The sequence below is a fragment of the Grampus griseus genome (genome assembly GCF_964374135.1).
Source record: "Grampus griseus genome assembly, chromosome: 5".
In the NCBI taxonomy this organism is placed as follows: Eukaryota; Metazoa; Chordata; class Mammalia; order Artiodactyla; family Delphinidae; genus Grampus; species Grampus griseus.
The window spans coordinates 142,091,601-142,112,036 of NC_138998.1; the positions used below are offsets into that span (position 1 = coordinate 142,091,601).

General features: G+C 57.7%; 1 protein-coding gene across 1 annotated transcript in view; it reads right to left on the bottom strand.

Moving 5' to 3' along the window:
* Positions 1-20,436, bottom strand: part of TSPEAR (thrombospondin type laminin G domain and EAR repeats) — a gene marked incomplete at its 3' end in the record, with an annotated part of 59,732 nt that overhangs the window by 1,820 nt on the left and 37,476 nt on the right. Inside the window, exons 5-11 of the mRNA XM_082655607.1 lie at positions 19,336-19,492; positions 17,908-18,039; positions 17,012-17,238; positions 15,503-15,689; positions 14,341-14,570; positions 3,722-3,909; positions 1,223-1,324 (exon numbers count right to left, since the gene is read on the bottom strand). Of these exons, the coding sequence (XP_082511733.1) occupies positions 1,223-1,324; positions 3,722-3,909; positions 14,341-14,570; positions 15,503-15,689; positions 17,012-17,238; positions 17,908-18,039; positions 19,336-19,492 (1,223 nt within the window). The remainder of the gene's footprint in view (positions 1-1,222; positions 1,325-3,721; positions 3,910-14,340; positions 14,571-15,502; positions 15,690-17,011; positions 17,239-17,907; positions 18,040-19,335; positions 19,493-20,436) is intronic.

Here is a 20,436-nt window from a genome sequence, read left to right on the forward strand (position 1 = left end):
TTTGTCTTGTTGAAAACAGCAATTAATTAGAAAGTCTAAAGAAAATTGATGATTTTTCTAATAAAGTATAGATAAGCAAACTTGTCTCAGGAAGAGACGTAGAACCTGATTAAACCAGTAGCCACGGGGGAGACTGGACGAGCTGCTCCACAAACACTATTGAAAAGGAACCAGGCCGCCGGCTTTGTAACTGAATTTAACCACGTCGTAAAGAAAACAGATTAGTCCTACTGTTCAAACCATCCCAGCCCACAGGTGTAGGTGGTGTGCCTGTTAAGTTAGGTTCCACATCAAGTGTCCAGAAGAAATCACAGAGCCATTTCATTTCCTATTATAGATACAAGAACCTGAAATCGATCATAATGATTGGTAGCCAGTGACATGTTAAATAATTGCACATCCTCGTTAAGTGACGCTCGGACCAGAGTGCAAGGTCACCTCTCATAAATCATTATGTCAACAGATTGACCGGGAAGATGCGCGCCAAGCACTGAAGAATGCCCGCGGGGCGAGACTGCTCACGTCCTGTCAAACTGTGTAACGCCCAGACCGTTTCCATCACATCAGTCAGACGGAACGGCGGTCACTGCTCCTACGATTCCAAATCATCCTGGAATTTCTAGCTAATTGAGAAAACTAGATAAGCAGTAAAAGCATTAGGAAATACAGAGGCAAAGTTGCTTTTATTTGTAGGTGTTCTTATACTTCTAGAGCTCCCACAGACATTTCTTCGGGAAACCATTAGAACTGAAAGAGATAACGTGGCTGGATGGCCAGACACAACAATTAATTGTCAGGATACGCAGATGGAAATGGACATGTGCTTACAACTAGGAAAACTCCCAGAAGTGAAGGTATTGCGAACACCACAGTGCCTCTAGGACGAAGTGTAAAATTTTATTGAAGGACACGTGAAAAACAGAGGGGTCTACCGTAGGCCTGGATGGAAACGTTTAAAGGATAATATACGAATAACTCTCAAATTAGTGTATCCACACACGCATCTCTGGCCAAATCCAAAGTCGTGAGCCTCAGCGAGACTAGTGGTCACCTGGCTAACCCAGGGGCATCACCCAGACTCAGCCTGCACTCCGGTGCGCTGGGTGCCAGGTGACCCACAAAGCCCACTAACCTGTGACTCGCTCTGAGCCTGTGGTCACCAGTGGGGAAGGCAAGCACACGCCACGTGAACCGAGGTGGTGAGGAGGGGCACGGCCTTTACCTGTAAATAATACTGTTTACTGAGAAGGTATTTCCGTCGAAGGAGTTTGCAACCACCAGGAAATAATCTTCTCCCACTGAGAAGAACTCCCAGTCCAGAGCACTGCAAAAGCAACGAGCAGACGTTAGGACACGGGACTCGGACATGTTGCCATGGAACTCAGGGGGCTGGAGTTCAGCCAGTTCTCCCCCTAATCTCAGAATTCAGGGCGGTAGGTCCCACTTCCAAAATCCACAGAAGGGGGAGCGATTTTCTCAGTCACACAGCCAGTTGGTCTATTCCCGGGAAATACAAATTAATTGTTCACTTTTTTAAATAAAAAAATGTAATTGTACTAAAATACACAAAACTGTCTGTTTCACCCATTCTTAAGTGCACAGCTCAGTGGCATTAAGCGCAGTCATACTGTTGTGCGACCGTCACCACCGTCCACCTCCAGACTTTTTCCATCTTGCCAAACTGAAACTCCGCCCCCGTGAAACACTGCCTCCCATCCCCTCCCCCAGCCCCCGGCCCCCGCCGTCCTGCTGTGTGTCCCTATGAATCTGGCTCATCCAGGGAGGGCATATCAGTGGATTCTACTGCATTTGTCCTTTTCTGACTGGCTTACGTCACTGAGCATCATGTCCTCAAGGTTCATCCGTGTTTTCACAGTTGTCAGAATGTCCTTCCTTTTCGAGGCTGAACAATATTCCATTGTAAGAATGGACCCCATTCTATCCATTCCTCTGTTGATGGACACTTGGGTTACAAGTGTCAATGCTGATGCTATGAACATGGGTGCAAAGGTCACTCACTTAGAAGAGGCTGAAATAGAGGAACAGTCTCAAGCTCGTGGTCACTCCATGAAGGCCTGCAGCACCCCCTGGAGGCGGGAACTTGAGGACACTGGCCGTGAGCTCACCCACTCACCCGCTCCTTCCCTGACAGCCGTTCAGGTGCCAGCAGGGTCTGCTGACACAGAGACATTCCCCTACATTTGCAAGCTGTGGTTCTTACTGCAAACAGACCACTGCATCCTGCCTTCAGCAAATGCCTCCTGAACTTGCTAAGGGTGAGTCTGTGCTCAGAGATGGCTCAGTTCCCAGGGGTCTGACAGAGGGCTTCCAGGAAGGACATCCCAGAGCCCTGTCTATCCAAGGAGGCCAACCTGGGCATCAGCCATGGTCCCCAATCACCACTCTGATTACTGCATTACTGTCCTGTGTCCACTTTACAGATAAGGAAACTGAGGCCACAGCCTTGCAGCACGTGGGAGTCACTTGGATGCCAAAGGTCAGGCCGGTGCGTCTGCAACCAGTGGCCTCAGGGTTATGGCTTATTCAGGCAGTAGAGGGCCCTTCTCTCTTGGTCGATACTCACCCCTGGGTTCCTTCTCAGTGGGGCACTGAGGGCGCTAGCCTAGAGCTCCTACAGGATCCTACATGTGAGAGGGCCCATGGGGGTCCCTGGGGACATGCAGGGGGGCTGAGGCCAGTGGGGGCCCTGGGGCTCCTCACTGCTTCCTTCTTCTGTTGTTTGGAAGCCTGTCTCAGGCCACTTCCAGGCATGGCCAGTCACGATTCGGTCATTAAAAAAAGTCGTGGCCGTGACCATGCTCATTGAGGGGCAGCACCTCGTGCTGCGGGCAGCAGGGCAGCCGTGTGGTCCCCGTGCAGTATCCTGCCAGTCGCAGCTGGGTTCTAAAACCGAGGCCGTGGAAAAGACGCCAACAGCAAAGTGCTGACTTACACTGTCTGCCCCACAGCTCACATCAGGGGCTGCGTTGCTTTAATCCAGGAGGAAGCGAACGTCTGGCGTGACTTCCCGCTCTCCCTCCAGAGCAGCGGGACAGTAAAGCCACTGACGGTAATGGGAGGCACATCTTTACCCTTCAGAACCACACCGTTTGGTCAAAAGGTGGAGACGGACAAATGTCCACCAGCTGATGAGGGATGAACAAAGTGTGGTAAATAAATACAGTGGAACATTCCTCAGTCATTAAAAGGGGTGAAGCACTGACGTGCAACGTAGGTGAGCCTTGAACACACGCCGAGTGAGAGAAGCCACACACAACAGACCACAACCTATGTATTCCATTCACAGGCAGCATCCAGAACGGGGAAACCCAGAGGGACGGAAAGCAGACTGGTGGGTGCCGGAGGCTGGGGAGGTGGGGGGAGGGGCAAAGGTAGCTGAAGGGTGGGGTTTCTTTTTGAGGCGATGAAAATATTCTAAAGTCACTGTGGTGATGGCTGCACACACCCGTGAATTTAGTTTAAAAACACACACACAAGCCACATCGTTTGAAAGCAGAGTCCAGGTTACAACAGGAGCCACTATCACTCAGCTGGCCCTGGAGAAAGGTCTGCAGGGAGTGGGGAGTGAGACCACGTCACGCCTCCAGGAAGCGCGTGGGGCACCCGTGGCTTCCGGGAGGCACAGGCGCGCTGCCGTCTGTGGGCTACCGGGCGGGAAGCGGGTCCCCCTGGATCCCTGCCCCCCACCGCACCCCGGTACCTGCAGGTGTGGATCTCCTGGAACCTGACGAACGTCTGCGCGGTGACGTTCAGCTCGTAGATGACGGAGTCGATGACGTAGGAGTCGTTTTGCACTTGCATTTCCACGTCGTAGCGGTGACTATTCGCGACGGCAAGAAACACCCTCTCCCCGATGTGGAAAACCTCCCAGTCTGCAGCGCCAAACGTCTGGGATGGTGAGAAGGGGGCCAAGAGCACGCGTGAATGGAGACCCTCGGAATGGCCACCCACGCGCTCCAGCCCCTGCGTGCTCCAGGCGCCGGGTCGGGGCCCTCCCGCCAGCACGGCTCTTCCCAGCCTCACTGCACATGAGTCGGGGGACCATCTGCATGGAGTGCTTCTTACCACCTGTGCCGCCCACTCCCCCATGCCCCAGTGTGCCCATCCAGGAGGTCCAGCTGCTACAACGTCTCTGCCAGGGAGCCCTCCCTGCTCCCCCCAGTCAGGCTCTGAACTCCAAAGCAAACTCTAGGGGCCTCTGGAGTTTCTCACTACAGGCTGTCCCTAGCCTGAGGCTCTCCTTTGGCTCTAGGGACCACCCCATCTCTGGGTTCCTGTGCCGTCCCTCTGAAATCACTTATCACCCTCGAGGGTGAGGTGTGCGTGGGGCAACAGGGCTGGACCTTTACGTGAAGAGCTGGCTGCCAAGCCTTGGTCCCAGACCTCGAGCTGCATGAGCTGATTTGCGGGTGGGACCCAGGAGGAAGTTACGGCCAGCATCTCGGGGGTGCTGCGGTGAGGGTGCATGGGGAAGGGGAGGACCAGAGGGGTCCAGATCCAGGCCCTGGTCTGAGCCCTGAAGAGAGAGGGTGGAGCAGAAACAAAAGGAGTGACCACCCCTGAAGACAGCAAGCGGCAGGGGCTTAAGTGGAGGCAGGGAAGATGTGGCAGCTCCCGCAGCAGTGAGGGGCCTGTGGCTGGTGGAACAGCGGCCAAAGCTCCTGGGGACCCCGAACCACAGCCTGAGGAGGCCGCTGGGGTCTGAGATCCCACGTCAGCAGAAAGGGGTTGACTCTGTTCCCGTGGGCTGGTGAGGGCTGCAGAAGCGCCGATGGGACACTTGGCACGAAATTGGCTTTAAATGTTTTGCCTCTTGGCTTCCGGCTTCTCATCCTGGTGGAGACACTTACACTAGACTGAGCCTCCTGCTGATAATAATCGTGAACTCTGGATGCGATGCCTAAAAAGCACACAGTTGTTTGAAGGCGCTGGACAAGGGCCGAGGCAGGTGGAGAGTGGAGGGGACGCGACCCCCGGATGCACGTTTATCTGACATTTTCTCTGAGGGCACTCCCCATCCTGGGGCGCGTGGGCACGGCACTCGAATGGCGGCAGCAGGCTGGTTGGACATGGGAGTCCAAGGTGAGAGTTTGGGGCTTGCAGAGTCTCTAGAAATGGAAGGGGACTACCCTAGGAAGGAGGGAACCCCAGAAGGGGGAGCCCCAATGTCTCCTTAGTAACTTCTTTCAAGTCCTGTCCAGCTCCTGAGGTGTACACACAGGGGACAAGATCCCAGGGACCCAGAGACAAACAACAACTGAGAGGCTGAAGGAACTGACCAGAGAGTTAAGCACCTGGGGAAACAGGCAGGCGAATGTGACCCATAATCAAGAGAAGAAACAGCAAGTAGAAATAGGTGGACACAGTGCAAATATTGGAGTTAACAGATGCAAACTTTACAGTAGCTATGATCAGAATCTATAGGGAAATATGTGTGTGATGACCAATGAGATGGGGAGATTTGGAAAGCTAGGAAAACTCTAAAAGGAGCCAAATAGAAATCCTACCTGAAGAGGAAAATATCTGTGTTCACAAATCTATTGCATGGGATCAAGAGCTATCAGGACCATCCAGAAGAAAGAATCAGTGAACTAGAAGAGAGACTGATAGACATTGCCTGAATTGAAGCACAGAAAGGGGGAAAAACGTTTACAATAGGGATTTCCCTGGTGGCGCAGTGGTTAAGAAACGGCCTACCAATGCAGGGGACACGGGTGCGAGCCCTGGTTCAGAAAGATCCCACATGCTGCAGAGCAGCTAAGCCTGTGTGCCACACCACTGAGCCTGCGCTCTAGAGCCCGCGAGCCACAACATGAGAAGCCAGCACAACGAGAAGCCCGTGCACCACAAAGAAGAGCAGCCCCCACTCGCCGCAACTAGAGAAAGCCTGTGTGCAGCAACGGAGACCCAATGCAGCCATACATAAATAAATAAATATGTAAAAAAAACATTTATAATAAAGGTGAACAGAGGCTCTATGACTGAGGAATAATATAATGCAGTCTAACGTGCGTGTAATTGCGTCACAGAAGGAAAAGAAAAGAGAATGAGGCAGAAGAAACATTTAAATAAATGATGGCTAATATTTTTCCAAATTTGATTAAAAACCACAGATCCAAGAAGATCAGAGACCCCAACCAGAATAAAGACAAAAAAACCCCCACACCTTGACACATCATATTTAAATATCCGAGAATAGATGGAGAAGATTGCAAAAGCCACCAGAGGAAGACGACACATTCGATATAGGGAAACAGTGGTACCAATGGTACCCGACGTCTCATCAGAAACAGTGGAAGCTTGACATCAACAGAAAACCATCTTTAATGTACACGAAAGAAAAAACGTGAACCCAGAATTCTACAACCAGTGAAAATATCCTTCCAGGTAGAATAAAGTCATTTTCAGATAAAAGTGGTCGAATGAGTTGCCAGCAGACCTGCTCTACGAGAAGTACCGGAGGAAGCTGTGAAGCTGAAGGGTGGTTACACCACAGGGAGAGTCGTGTCTGTGGAAGGGATGCAGAGGGCGTTGGGAATGGTGAGCCTGTGGGTGTAAAGACAACCGACAGCAAAAATGATAAATTGTGGAGCTTATAACCTAAGTAGACGTGTGAGTCTATACATGCTCACAGTAGCCGGACAGACGGGTGGGGGTAAATGAAATCATGTTGTTGTAAGGTTATTACATTAGATGTAAGGTATAATATTAATTCAAAATAGATTGTACACCTAAAACGAACACAACATTGTTAATCAGCTATACTCCGATATAAAATAAAAAATTTTTAATTTGAATTGTACATATTAACAGGGACTCGTGGTTAATAAAAAATAGACCATAGGAAGTTGGATACGTATGCCGTAATTACTGGAGCACACAATTACACAACGCACTGAATCAATACGAAACAGAGGAGATAGATGGAAGACTACGTATGTGACAGAGGGCTTGTATCCAGAATATAGAAGGAACTCCTACCTATCAGTAATGAAAGGCAGAAAATAAAATAAAATATGGGTAAAAGACTTGAATAGGCATTTCGCAAGGGGGCTCTAGCAAGCCAGCAGGTGGATGGAAACCCGCCATCTAGTCACCAGGGGATTTCGACTTAAAACCCACACTGCGGTGCCGCTTCATACCCAACAAGTAAAACTGCAAATACAGACAAAACCCGGTGTTGGCAAGAGCGCCGGGCGGCTGGAGCTCATGCTGTGCGGGGGAGTGTGTGAAATGGTAGAATCGTCTCGGAAAACTGCTTGGCGATGTCTGCAAAGTTAAACATCCGCCTACCTTATGGCCCAGAATTCCACTCAAGAGAAATAAAAACAATTTGCCCACGGAAAGCCTTGATGAGATGCCTGTAGGAGCTTTACTCATGACAGCGAGAAGCTGGGAACAGCTCAGGTTGGACGGACAAGGAACCGAGCCTGGAAGCCACGCAGCGCACAGGCTCGGGACCGGGCTGCTTCCTGGGGACACCGTGCGTCCCCAGACGCAGGTGGTCGTGGCGGGTGCAGAGCCAGTCACCCGACGCCCAGCGATGCTGGAGGAACACTCGCATCCCCACCCCACGTGGGAAGCGGCTCCGTTTTTCTTTACCCGGACCGGGCAGGGCGGGTCTGATGACTGCCCCTCCTCGGAGGTCCCTTCCCCGCTTGTAGATGGGTCCGCGCCGCCCAGCGCGCCCTCTGGCTCCGGCGGGTCCGGTACCCGGCCAGGTCGCCCGGCTTGGTGTTTTCTCCACGCCCAGCAGAGGGCGTCGCCGCCCGGTTCGCGGAGCCCCGATCCCGGGCAGAGCCGCTGCCCTTGAAACAGGCCTGGGCCCGTCCTGAGGAGCCGAAACAAGGGAGCCCAAGCTAAAAGTGACACACGAGGACAAGGACAGGGGCCAGGACACCTGGCGTTGCCAACCGCTTCCGGGCCAGGAGCTGGGCTGAGGCCTTTGTGCATTGGCGTCCTCTCCTCACCGCTGCTCCGGAGGTGGCACTATGTCCCCTGGGGTCACCGGGAAACTTCCGAGCTGGTGGGGACACTCGGGCCCGCGGGGCCGCCAGCCTCATCTGCTGTGTGGCCGCTTCATAGTCGACCGACGTTAAAGACCCGCACGAGTGTGCAGTGACACGCGCGCCAGCTCTGGCAGGTCGCAGAAACCACCAGAGAGGCCGGTGGGTGAGATCGCCAGCTCCTCCCACCCCGGTGCTGATGAGACCACGTCAGTGGGAAACGCCCACACCCGCACACACACCTGCACACACGTGCACGTGTGCAGACACACAAGACACCTGCATGCACACACCTGTGTATACACGTGCACACACCTGCATGGACACGACTTTACACACAATCCTGCATGCATACAAGTGTATACATGTGCACATACCTGCAGGCACACAAGCTTTTATGTACACACCCACCTGTATACACCTGTATGCCCTTATACCTGATGCACACACATGCATTGTGTATATACATGCACACGCTTGCAAGCACGCACGTGTACACACCCACACAGGACAAGGGGCCAGGGCTGGTATGAAGAGGGGGTATCCCACAGATTGCCAGGGCTGCCTTCCAGCTCCGACTCACTCCACCCTCCGCTCACTTGCCTTGAGCCCCAGCGCGGAGGGGGAGAGGCGTGCAGATGGGGGTCGGTGAAGGGGCTGTCAGGGCCTGGGAAACGGGGAGAAGGGCCAGGAACCCAGGAGGAAGGACGGGGGCGTGGCCAGCGGCAGGGAGGTGGGGAGGAGCATCCAGGTGGGCGTGGCTTAGCGCGGGCGGGGCGGGGAGGGGAGGTGTGTTCTCACCCTACCTCTGCTGTCCGCGCAGCTGCGTCAGGCGCCAGATACAGCAAGTACGCGGCGCCTCGTTCAATTTGAATTTCAGATAAGCAATGGTTCTTCAGTGTATGTGTATGGACACGCTTTTACTAAACAATGATTCGTTGTTTATCTGGAATTCACATTGAACTGGGTGTCCGGTATTTTATCCGCCAGAGGCTGGCACAGGCCAGCATGGGGCCCCCGGCTCACAGTCACCGGCTAGCGATGAGCTCTCCTCGCAGGGTGGGACCAGCACCTGCGCCCTCAGCCAGAGGCTGCGCTGCCCCCGCTCGGAAGCGAATGGGGGACCGTCCCCACCCAGGGCTGCTCCAGCCTGGGCAGGGCATGAGCGGGCCTGAGGCCCCGCTGTCAGGCCGCTCCTGGACTCTAAGCACATTAGGGACTCATCAGGGAGAGAAGAACCCTGCCTGGCGCCGGATCAAGGAGGCCAGGCACCTGCTGGGCTGGTGGGCCCTTCCCGCCCTCCTGAGCGGAATTCCCCCCGGAGCTCTGCCCTGGAGTCCCCTGGCTGCGGGCCTGGCAGGCTCTGGAACACCTCGAGGGACGATGGTGCTTCCAGGACTTGGCAGCCGGGAGCACCTGGAACCCCTGACGGCCTCCCTTGAGGGTGGGTGGGCTCCCGGTAACCAGCGGATCCCTTGCTGGGGAGGAGGCCCTCAGGTTCCGGCTCTGATGGAGCAAAGACCCAAGGTCTGGGAGTGCCTGGGGAGGGAGGGGCGGGGCGCGCTGCCTGGGGAAGGCAGGCAGCCCCCCAGAGGGCCCTGGGGGGACGCTGCCATTCCCACTGTGGGCAGCTGGCTAAGGTGGGTGAGGGTCCCATCCTAGGAGGCTTCAGGGGGTGCCCCTCCCAGCTCTCCCCTGGCCCAGCAGCCCCTCCAAACCTTGCTCCTCCCCAGGCCGCCTGGTCCACTGCCCGCTCCTGCCTCACAGAGCAGACCCGAGGCACAGGAGGAAGCGCCAGGGCCCTTGCCAGCACCTGAGCCCGGCCCCTCCCGGCGCTGACTGCTGAGGGCGCTCTCACACCACCCTCCTTACAGACGTGCCTCCTTTTCCTTCGTTTCTGGACGTCTACATTCCCGGTGGAGACTACGTTTCTGACAAGCCCACAGCTCCACCCTCATCCCCAGACACCCACTGATAGCTCTGGGCAGCGCCTCTGCCCGTCCCCTCCACCTGCCCTGACGCACGGCTTCTTGGGGTTCACTGGCCCTCTCCACTGGGGCCCCTGTCAGCCCTCAGCTGCGCCCCCCCCCCCCAGTCTCCCACTGCCCTCGGTTCTCTTTTCTTCCAGCGGCACCTCCATCAGCCCCGCCTCCCAGGCAATAAAGCCCGCCATCTTGGCCCACCATTCCCCTCCCCGCTCCCCCGGCCCCTCCGTTCTGGGTCTACACGTGATGACTGTGACCACAGGCCCCACAGCCAGACAGCTCAGGGAGCAGAAACCCCAGGGGCTGGAGGCTGGATTTCTGTGGCCAGAGCCCATTCCTTCCTGCACACACCCCGCTCGGACCTCCTTTGGTCCAAGATGGTGAGGCCAAGTGGTTGGAGCTGTGGTCTCTGCCACCTGAGGAAGGTTCCAGGATTCCTGGTGGGAGAGGCGGGGAGGTCTGGAGGGCGGGGCTGAGGAATTCGTCCAGGGTGGGCAGCCAGCCTCTCACGTACACCTGAGCCACAGACCTGGCGTGGGCATGGCCCGGGCCCTCCCGGTGAGCTGAACTCACCCTGCAGCCCTGGGACCCCGCCCAGCGCCCCTCCCAGCACCGTCCGTGTGCACAGCTTCGCAAACACCTGCGTGCGCCCTTGCCTGGCCGTCCCTCCACAAAGGTTTCCCTGCGGTGTGGGCACCTCTCCACCCACACATGCTTTCAAAGCACCGGCCTCTCCTGCTTCAAAGCCCATGGCCGTGAGAGATGGTGCAAAGCTCCAAATCAAGTGGAAACACATGAAGACATCGCCAGGACCTGAGAGGATTAAAACACAGTATGAAAAATGCTGGCAGAACATGAAAGTGGGACCTCGTGGGTTCTGAGGACTCGAGTGTGAAGAAACACGGGTCATAAGAGAAGGCAGCCTTCAGGCAGGGCTCCGCAGTCGTTTGCGGGCTCAGGTGGCAGCAGTGCCCCCTCACATCCCCCACAGTCACTCTGCCCGCTGGCCAGAGACACGCTCTCTCACAGCCACTGTGGTCCTGCTCTCGCCCGCCCTTGTGGGTGATTCTTCCAGCTGACGTCCCACCCCTCAGCTGGTTCTCCTTTAGGTCCTGTAACCCGGATGGCCCCCGCCCTGGCTCAGCTGGCGCCGTCGCTGCCCCTTGGCCCCGGCCTCCCTTCTGTGTCTGAGGCCTACGGCAGGGCTGGGTGCAGACTGGAGCTGGATCCAGATGCAGCCTGAAATGCAGAGTTTCCGGGTCTCACGTACCTGGAGCCGGCACACTGGGGGGCGTTCAAGGAGACTGGCCAGAATCCCCTTGGGATTTGGAACATACCGCACGGGGGACAACGGCAGGAACTGAAGACTATTCTGAGAGATCTGCGGTGACTGTTTCCAAATATCTAGCAGACAAGCCGGCGGAGCAGGGGAGCAGACTCCTGCGGTGTCCAGAGAGCACAGTCCTGCAGCCTGGCACAGAGGCCCGGCAAGCGGCCTTCTGGTCAACCACACAGGTCCCTAGCAGGGCTGTCACACCAAGCATGTGATATGAGGAGGGTTCCTGCAGCTGTTTGGGGAGTGCCTCTTGGAGATTATCATCCTGTAGCTGCCAACACTGTGATCCAGCCTCACCTACATCTGAGCAAGAGGCCAGTTTAGGAAGGTCTTCATCAAGGGCCTCAACCAGGTCCCCAGCTCCCCGGGGCACAGCGACCAGTGACAACGCCACCCACTGCCAGGCTCAACGTTAAACATAAACAGAAAACTAAGGGTCCTCCAGATGTTTTATAAAAGACCTAGAACGTGAGAGTCAGGCTACAACATATACATACACTCATACTGGAAGAAACTGAGCTGGTTCTAGGAACAGAATAGAATTTTAAAAAATTATAATTATCAGACTTCCCTGGTGGTGCAGTGGTTAAGAATCCACCTGCCAATGCAGGGGACACAGGTTCGAGCCCTGGTCCAGGAAGATCCTACATGCCGCGGAGCAACTAAGCCGTGAGCCACAACTACTGAGCCTGTGCTCTACAGCCCGTGAGCCACAGCTACTGAAGCCCGCATGCCTAGAGCCCGTGCTCCACAACAAGAGAAGCCACCACGATAAGAAGTCCGTGCACCGCAATGAAGAGTAGCCCCCGCTTGCCGCAACTAGAGAAAGCCTGCATGCAGCAACGAAGACCCAGTGCAGCCAAAAATAAATATAAATAAAATAAATAAACTTAAAAAGAAAAGAAATTACACAAACTCTTAAAAAAATAAAATTATAATTATCTTCAGAAGTATTCAAGAAGATACCGCATTTGTAGAGTAAATACAGAATGCCGTTAAAGGGAAGAGTTCTTGGATATTAAAAACACGATTCCTAGCATTACAAGAAGATGCTCATCAACAGGATTAGAGAATAAAGGTAAGGAAAGCGTCTAGGTTGTAGAAAAAGAAAAGATAGATTCAATCCAGGAGATCCGAAAGCTGGCTAACCGTTCTAGAGAGAGGGGAGCATGAGACGATCAAGAAAAACTAAGAAAATCTCCCAGGCCTGGGGATGCATGCCTTCAGGTTGAAAGGGCACTGAGACCAATCAGACAGGAAGCACAGGAAACCACTGCGAAGAAACCTGTGGGCACTGAGGGCAGAGAAGGTCATAGGAAAGGCATCTGGGGAGGCAGGGGCTGCCCTCAGTGTTTCCAAGGAAACTTCCCCCCTAAAATCCTGCATGCGGTACATGAGGCAGGGTAAGGGATGCAGCCACCATGAGTGTCCACACTTCCCGCCACAGAAGGTCGCCCTCACTGGAATGAAGCCGGCGAGGTCACGGCTCCCCCAGCCTGTGGCTGTGCTGTCGGGGCACGTGGCCCACGTGGCTGTGGAGGGCGAGGGGTGAGCTCTCACCCTCAGCCCAGGATTGATGTGGCCTCACTCTGCTCAACACCCATTGGCTGGTCCTGGTCACATAACCTGGCTGAGCTGCAGGGACGCTGGGGAGTGTCGGGGAGCACCTGGAAGGCGGGGTGTCCTTGAGGTCAACCAGAACACCGGACATCAGAATTGGACACGGTGGCTCCAGCCAAAGATGGCGGTAAAGGAAAGTTCCAGAAAGGGGACCATTGTCAGTTCTAGAGACAGTCAGCCCGGACAGCACAGGCAGGAGGGCCCAGGAGGGGGGTTATGGGAAAAGAGGGAGGGGTCTTCACGGGCGCACACCGGCCAGAGGCCTTGCAGACGCGATGGGAGCACCAACACGCGGGTGGAAACTCAGGAGGCGCTGAAGACGCAGTGTTCACAGGGGCTCTCGGGGACAGGGATGGCCAGCAAGAAGCCGGGGGATGTTACCATGTGCAGAGACGGGGGTTTTCTTTCCCAAAAAGAAAAGGAGAGGGAGGGAGGGACTTCAGAAAAAGCAATTAGGAGCTTGTTGAAAAACATTATGTGCAGCACATGGGGTCCACGTATGAAGTGAGCCACGTGTGGTGGGCTTGTGGCATGAAAGGAGAGTCTAAACCGCATTCAGAGACTGTCCCCTGGGGTGGCACGAAGGTCATCCCACCACTGAAGCCACTGAGAAGGGAGTGATCACAGCCGCGCCCTTGGCTCTGCGCGAACGACATTGGGACGCGGCCAGGACGACGCAAATGCCGACAGTGGCTCTCGATTTTAGAATCATCCGTGGGGGCTCAGCCTGGGGTCTGACACTGAGAGGGACAAGCTGGGCGGCTTGGAGGGAGGAGGGCGAGGGAAGGTGGGAGGAGGGTTGGGGCCCCACATCGTCACCCTAGACCACAGTGGGCGTGAAGCGGGGATGCCAACGCCGCCCGCTAGCCCGGGGCCCAGCGGCCCATGCGTGGTTCAGCCGGGCATCTGGGGTCACGCCACGTAATAAAGGCTTCTCGCTGCCTCAGTCAGAGGTCCCTCCAGGCAGCCCACGACAGTGGGGACCAGCTGAGGGACACTCAAGGTCTGCAGGGAAGGTGGACAGTGCTGCCACCACAGCTGACCAGGTCAGAGGCCAGCTGCCTGCTGCTCCAGGGCAAGAGCCTGGCGCCCACATAAAGGTGGGTCAGACCGTGAGGGCCCCCAGGGGCCAGGGGACCCGGCTGAGCAGCCGGGCTGCTGGAAACCCCGTGCCAGGGCAGCCTCCCGCCTCATTTAGGGCTCCCAGGCTATATTCGGGGTCCCAGGGGCTCGGCCTGAGCCTTATTCTGGGGAGGCGCCTGGGTGCGGAGGCCCGGGCTGGGCCCCTGGTCCTGGCTCGTGCGGCCTGGGTCCTGCGTCGCCCAGGTGCCAGGCAGAGGTGCGGGGCCGGCGGGGAGTGCAGGGTCCTTACCAGGAAGGACTGGAAGAGCTGGAAGCTGCCGCCCAGCCGCACGTACAGGTGGGACTGCAGCTGCGTGGATGTGCCATTGAAGGCGTTGGCCACGGCCAGGAAGGCGTAGGGCCCCACCGTGAAGAACTCCCAGTCGCAGGCGCCCGACGTGGCGACGGTCTGGTTGGCCTCGAAGAGCCGGGCCCCTGGGCTCCACTTGTAGATGACACTGTAGATGTTGTGGTCGCTGCCTGGAAGCCGACCGCCATGGAGGGAGGGAGACGGGCCACCGTGGCCTCGCGCCGGCCTTGGCAAGACCCTGCCCGCCCGGACCCTGCCCCAGGCCCTGCAGCCCGTCCAGTCCAGCCAGGCCCTGCTCTCCTGCACCCTCCCCAGGCCCCCAGCAGTGGCAACGCCCTTCACGTGACCTTCCTGCCTCTGTGCCCCGATGAGAACCCTCGGGGGTCCCGGCTTCGGATGGCTCCAGAGCCCCCGAGGCCTTGCAGCATGCTGGAGGCGGGACCCCCGCCCTCCCCAGCCTCACCCCTCACGCTGTCCACCATCCCCTTCGCGCTCCCCGCCGCCGGTCAGGCCTGCCCGGAACGTGCTCCCTGGAGCTCCTCACCCACCCCCAGGGCTGGGCCAGCCTCTCCCGGGACACTCACTCCCATGGGGGGTATTGGGTGGCGGGCTCCTGGGGTCCTCTCTGCCCATGAGCGGTGGTGGGGTCTCCTCCCTGGCCCCCCGCCTGCCGCCAGAGTTCCCCGGCGGGTGTAGACTCAGGTGATCGCTGAGCCGCAGAGCCTGCCGAGGCCAGAGGTGCCCTGCAGGGCCGACTGCCCCCCGGGGCCCTGTCCCCCAAGAGCTACAAGGCAGGGAAGGGCTCACTGTGGCCACGCAGGGCAGTCACCTGGCCCAGAGCCAGGTTTCCCAGGCCCTCCCAGGACTGTCCCCCACTGCACCCACTGCATCCCACAGAGTCTGTGCCCAGAATGGAGAAGGGCAGGGACGCCCTTCCCTGGACAGATGAGGGGTGCGCAGGTGTGTCCTCCCTCAGACGCCCCCGTCAGATTGCCAAGCCCGAGGACACGGCCACGTGTGGTTATTACACATTTTTAATGAGATACACTGAACCCTGCAGGCGACCCTGCCCTGGCCCTGGAGTCCAGGCCATAGCCCCTACCTTCCCGGTGGTTGGCCACGGCCAGGAAGTGCTCCCCGGACACCTCGAAGGCCTCCCAGTCCCGGGCGCCGTGGGTGAGGACCCTCTGGTACGGTGCGAACCTCCGCCTTCTCTGGCTCCATTTGTAAATGACAGAGAACTCCTGACCCTTTTCATTCGGTTCAAAATTAGCCACAGCCAGGAAGATCTGGGGAGAGGACCGGGACAGCGTTCTCGTGATCCGCGCGAGGGGTCCGGCACTCGAGGCTTCTGAACACCGGCCTCGGGACAGGGGCTGAGCCGGGACTGACGGCCTGCGGCGGGCCCAAGCGCCACGACTGACTCTCCGCATCTTCATCACATTAAGACCCGCAGCCGCAGCCGCGTGTAGCAGCCCTTGAGCTCCGTTCCTGTCTCCCAAGCCCAGGAAAAGCTTCACGCACGGAAATGTTCTCCAGCACCGGGTGAAGAGGAAAACTCTTAACGCCCTGCTGTCTCAGGAAGCATGTGTTTGTCACGCAGTCGAGGACAACATGGCAACGCCCCACGTGTGACGTGAGCTGGAGGCCAGATGGTGGGTCATGTGATGAGGCAGGAGCCGGAAGCCCGGGGGTGGGGCACACTCACGGCGGCTGAAGCAGCCCCAGGTACACTCCGCCGCTGCTTAGGGGACGGGGCAGACTTTTTTCTTAGTTTTCTAAAGTTCCCAATTTTTCTTTGATATCAGGTTGTTTTTTATAATGAAAAAATATAAACCTTTAAAATGTCATCAACCATAAAACCAGAGGGCTAGTCACTCCTTCACCAGGCTGGCTGGGAGCGCAGGACCCTGAGGGCTGGCAGCGACGGGGAACAGAGGTCTGTCTGTTTCACTCAGTTTTGTCCCCCGTGGGGGGGGATACCTGCCCAGGTGAGGGCAGGGCTGCACCTGGCACACGTGTTAGTGAGCAAGTGACTTGGGGGCGGGCTCGGGGAGGTAAAGAGAAAACTCTCACAAGGGGATGACCCTCTTAGCCACGACCCGTGGGCCACTGCTCAACGCAGCCCTGGTGGAAGGAAGGGGAGGCCGCCCACGAGGCTTCCCACCCAAGGCCTCCGGGCCAAGCTCACCATCCTCACCTGTCCCTCCATTAGGACATCACGTGTCCCCAGTGTATATGGAGTGAGTAAAGGAAGGCTGGGAATGGAGGCCTATTTTCATTCTGACGTGACGTCCGCCCTGCTGACTGGTTTAGGTCAGATTACCTCCAAGGTTTAAGGAGGCAGTGGTGGGTCTGCACGGAGCTGGGGAGCATCTCAGACATGGGCTGATCTCTATTTTGTGGAAGCCAAACAGACTTTCTCAGTCACATTCTGGACACAGAGACGCAGCCGCGCCTGACTTTAAAAGGCACTTAGAACCTGCACGAGGCTTCGAAACCAGTAGAAGTGCCTTTCCCCATAAAATCTACGTAAGGAGCCCCAACCTTTGGGCTCTGTGGGGTTTCCCAAGGGAAAAAGGATGGAGAAAGACTCCGAATGCAGACTTGCCTTTTTTCCAATGGTGAAATGTCTCCAGGACTGCGCTTGGTGCGTGGGAATGTCCTGGTACGAGGAGAACTTCCCGTCGGCCCATTTGTAGATGGCGGACGTGGTTTTCCGGTTGGCAGTGGCCACGAAGAGCCCGGCCCCAGGGATGACGAAGACCTCGATACCCAGTGTCTCCGAGTTCGTGAACAGGCTCTGATGCTCCTCCACGTACTCCAGCCTTTCTTTGGCTTGTGATAGAGACACAGAGACCCAGTTAATGCTTCCCAGGACAGAAGCCTGGACGGACATCCAGGGGTGCAACCCCAGGGACCTGGGCCATGACCCGGAGCACTGTGGCCTTGAGTGCCGTGCCGCCCTCACCAGGAGGCCCGGCAAAGGAGCCTCTCATCCCCGCACAGGTTTTAGGGTCTGCAGAGCCCCCAGGGATACTAGTTGGGTGGAACTGACACGTCAGGTCCCTACTAGATGTTTCCCACGACTCGCGGCTTCCACGAAAGGCTGTGCCCTGATGGGAACTAGAGAGTAGAGGCCACGGCTCGGGGACTTTCCCCCGGAGCCAGTTCCCGTTTCCCGAGGACCCCCTTGGGGAGCATCACGGAACCTCTCCTCACCTCCCCGCCAACAGAACCACTCCCGGGCTCCTGGCACCATCGCGTCCAATGTTGACCCGAGTGGGCGGAGAGGGTAGGAGAGCAGGTGGGGCTCCTGGAGCGGGGCTGGCCCCCTCAGGGAGGTTCGAGAGCTGAGAGCCGGCCAGCCTACCCGTAGGGCCCAGGGGGGCACACATTTCCAGGTGAGGCACGCGGGCTCACTGCTCCGTGGGGGGGTCGTCCCTGCCCCTAAGTATCGCTGGCTCTGAGAAGACCCCGAGGTCCCCAGAGCCCCACCCACCTCACCTGCTAACACGGAGACCCACTCGCTGCCCACGCACAGGTATAGCCCCTTGCGGCCGGCGTCAAACCAGAACTGGGCGTCCTCCGCTTTGGTACACGGCGGCCGGGATCCCAGCGTCACCTTCATGTCGGTTTCTGCAGGGAGGCAGGAAGATGGGTGTCCAGTGGGCACGTGCTACCCGGAGGAGGGCAGAGGCGGGAGTGTCAGGTGACCCCTGCTTTCGCCTTCAGCTCCACCCCCTGAGCTGCCAGGAGCCACTCAGGGTCTCGGGGAGGGAGGGAGACCCGAGAGCCCATGGCCTGCCTGGGGCGTCCGCACGCAGGACGGCCTCCCTCCCACCTAGCTCTTCCCCGTGGCCTCAGCTCTGCTGAGAGCCCTGGGCCATCACGCCGCATGGCTCCCCGTGGCCTCAGCTCTGCTGAGAGCCCTGAGCCATCACGCCGCACGGCTCCCCGTGGCCTCAGCTCTGCTGAGAGCCCTGGGCCATCACGCCGCACGGCTCTCCGCTTCCACCTGAGACTCGCTGGTACGCGTCCACCCAGCTTCCATTCTGCGTAGTTCTGAGGCCCCTGACCCCTGACCCCGGGGCTCACGGCTTCATCCCAGGTCCAGCCCTCACCCCGATGGTGCCACTTGGCCCCTTTACAGCAACGTCCGCGATGTGGCCCCGGCGGCCAGTCTGTGGCACTGAGCGCATCCTCGACCTCTTGAACTGCCCGGCAGAGGCCTGGGGCCAGACTCCTGCCCGAGGCCCGGCAAACAGCCCAGAGGCCGTGTGCCTCTGGGAATCTGGGGACACGGGTCCAGGATTGGGCCTAAGGGCCAGCTTGCTCAGGGGGCTCCCCTGACTCGTGAGGCTCGAGAGGGTCGGGCTGTCTCCCCGCCTCCCTAGTAGGGAGGAGGGGTTTCAGACCCTCCATGGCAGGGGATGTGGCTTAAATAAACCGTCAACACCAACTTTACACTGGGGAGGTGCAAACACAAACTAAAGACGGCAAAGCTGGGGACACTCTAGGCTGGGGGATCCCAGAAAACAGCAATGAACCTCATGAAGGTCGGGGTCCCCGCGGGGGTGGGGTGCTGACGCTTGATGTCTGTTGGAGAGGAAGGGGGGAAAGGGCCCCAACGCTGCTCTGGGGGCAAAGCAGGGACGCAAGATTGTAGGCTCAGCCCCAGGTCCCAGGCGGGAGGAGCAGTTAATCGAGGGCACGGTCCAGGCGGGGGTTAAACAGCCATGGGGGGCGCCCTTGGGAGGGAGGCGGGTCTGGCGGCACCATCTGCCTTCCCTGCGGGGCCGTCTGCGTCAGGCCCGGCGTTCCCTTCATGCATGTGCCAAGCGCCCTCCTGTCTTGTGCCCGGGGAGGTTGGCAGTGCCAAGGCTCCCAGGGTCTACCGTCGGCGTGGGGAGCGGGTGGCTGCGGCCTACTAACCATAGGGGTACTTCAGCACCTCACTATCTTCCGGCTTCCCCGCGAGTCCCCGCAGGATAGGGGGGATGGACAGCAGGGCGAGCTCAGGATTCCTGCAGGGACAGAGCCTCAGGGTGGCGTCTGAGCCGGGCAGCAGGACCAGCTGCCTCACCAGGCCCTGCAGAGAGAGGGACAGCGCGCTGAGACCTGCACTGCTGGAGCGGGCCCCGCCCACTGGGCTCAGTCCCCCCAGCCCCCGAGGGAGGGGTGGAAATGCGGGTGCGGGTCTAAGCTCTAAAGCCAGGAGAGAGGAGTCAGCCCGTTGGGTAAGGGGGGCATTGGGAGCAGTGGTGGAGAGCTGTGCACCATTCGAAGGTGATTACACCACGGAAGGGACCTTTCCTGTGGACGCCCTACAGTGACCAGGTACAATGCTCATCCATCTGTATGTCCATCCACTCGTCTCTCTGTCTACCTATCTGTCCATCCATCCATCCATCCATTTGTCCATCTCTGTCCATCCATCCATCCCTTTGTCCATCCATCCATCCATCCATCCACCCACCCAAATACCCATTCATTCATCCATCCATCTATACATCTGTTCATCTATCTGCCCACCTATCTGTCCATCCATCTGTCCATCCACTATTCATCTATCTGTCCATTAGTCCATCCATCCACCCATCCATCCAAGCATGCCATCGGTAAATATTCAGAGCGTGGTTCTTTACACGGGACACGGCAAGAAACAAAAGCCCTAACCCTCATGGAGCAAGGTCCCCCCCGCTCCCCTGCACTCTAAGGGAAAGACAGGCAATGAGCAAACACACAGCTGGTCTGAAGGTGGTCAGGGCTACAAAGACAATCTGGGGAAGGGGGTGAGAGAGCTGGGTGTGGGTGTCGTCTCCTCAGAGTGCAAGGGAAGGCCTCCATGGTATGAGGGCACAGGGCAGGGCCCCAAAGTCACAGGGAGTGTGCCATGGCAGGAGTGGGACAAATGTTCCAGGAGGAGGGCACAGCAGGTGCAAAGGCCCTGTGGTGGGAGTGTGCCCGGCATGCATGGGACTCCATGGAACCTTTATGCTCCCCATTCCCAACTGCACGTACAACAGTGTCAAA